Here is a 1,409-nt window from a genome sequence, read left to right on the forward strand (position 1 = left end):
ATCATTTCATTTTTACATCATTCATATGTTGATACGATTTTTTTGTTCCTTTTGTGTGTTTATTTATTGCTTTTTGATGAGTACTTAAGGCACATTAGTTAATTTTAAAATTTGTATAAGAAATGGATTAAACTTACAATTTTTGAAGTGTCTAATTTGAAATATTTCAATTGTTCTGTTATAGTTAAATATTGACAACCAATATGGCAAAGATTCTACCAAGTATTAACTATTGCCTTAGTGACTATGGATAACCAACAACATGTTTATCATGTTTGCGAGTTAGAAATTTGGTTAATGAAAGGTTACTTTATGAATTATTTTAAAGATGCGTGATTTAACCTTTTTGCCGATTTAAATATCAATTACAATAACAACTAAAAAATATGTGAAAAGTTCTGAGAGTGAAGGAAGAATTGTTGCAAGATGGGATGACACTAAAACTGAACCATTTCTAAAAATTTGCATTGAAGAAATAGAGGCTGGTAATAGGCCAGACACCCACTTCAGTAAAGAAGGGTGGAAGAATATTACTGAGAAGTTTCAAAAGAGAACTAATTATGGTTATGACCGCACCCAACTGAAAAATAGATGGGATGCGTTGAAAAGAGAGTTTTCATCATTTGCAAAATTAGTGAAAAATCATATTGGAGTAGGATGGGATCATGATAAGCAAACTGTTCAAGCTGACGATGAATGCTGGATGGCTAAAAGTAAGGTATGGTTATGCTTTGGTGTATTATAAAAGTATTTTATGACTTACATATTTTTCTAATGATTTAATTATATGTATATTTTTCAGGATGATCCAGAGATTATGAAATGGAAGAATAGAGGACCTAAAATCATTGATTTGCTTGAGAAATGTTTCAGTGGTGAAATATCTACCTGATGTGCCATATGTTGTTTTATCCATTTAGGTAGTCAAATAAACATACTTCCTCAGATTTTTAACCATCACAATTTCTCTCTAAAATACTCGACTTCTCCGTTTGTAGAATTCGTTTTTTTGCACCGTTCTCCTTCACCGTAAATCCGATTTGAGTGAAACCAACGCCAAAACGACCGTGTGAAAAGTGGCTATATTATCCACTAATTGATTTTCTGATTTATAGTAATTTTACTAGACCAAATTTCGAATTTAGTTTTTAAAGTATGTTCTCATAATTTATTTTTAACGTTTACCCATAAACTGTCGAGTTAGATCGATTGAAAGACAAATAGTCAATGAACAAATGCTATTTTTCAGTGGAATCATAGTCATGTGTGAAAGCGTCGAAATAAGGTAATGGGTGAGAGAGCGTTTGAATTCATTAGTATAATATATTGTGAGATGAACGGGAAAACCGTATTTCCCAACGATTCAGTCGGGGCTCGCTACGTACGGCAGTAGCTCTTTGAGTGATAAA

The 1,409-nt window shown here is 31.9% G+C and overlaps 1 protein-coding gene across 1 annotated transcript; it reads left to right on the forward strand.

Annotated features, from left to right (window-relative positions):
• Positions 1-246: 246 nt before the first annotated feature.
• Positions 247-892, forward strand: LOC101514034 (L10-interacting MYB domain-containing protein-like). Its single transcript, XM_004499355.1, has 3 exons — positions 247-281; positions 397-718; positions 803-892. Exons 1-3 carry the CDS (start codon positions 247-249, stop codon positions 890-892), a joined length of 447 nt encoding a protein of 148 aa, XP_004499412.1.
• The last annotated feature ends 517 nt before the right edge of the window (positions 893-1,409 follow it).

Source organism: Cicer arietinum, chromosome 7, assembly GCF_000331145.2.
Source record: "Cicer arietinum cultivar CDC Frontier isolate Library 1 chromosome 7, Cicar.CDCFrontier_v2.0, whole genome shotgun sequence".
Classification (NCBI taxonomy): domain Eukaryota; kingdom Viridiplantae; phylum Streptophyta; class Magnoliopsida; order Fabales; family Fabaceae; genus Cicer; species Cicer arietinum.

Excerpts from the sequence above, each read along its gene's own strand:
- LOC101514034 (XM_004499355.1), top strand. The coding sequence starts at position 247 with ATGGATAACCAACAACATGTTTATCATGTTTGCGA. Across the intron at positions 282-396 it reads CATGTTTATCATGTTTGCGA|TTCTGAGAGTGAAGGAAGAA; the intron begins GTTAGAAATTTG and ends ATATGTGAAAAG. Across the intron at positions 719-802 it reads GCTGGATGGCTAAAAGTAAG|GATGATCCAGAGATTATGAA; the intron begins GTATGGTTATGC and ends TATATTTTTCAG.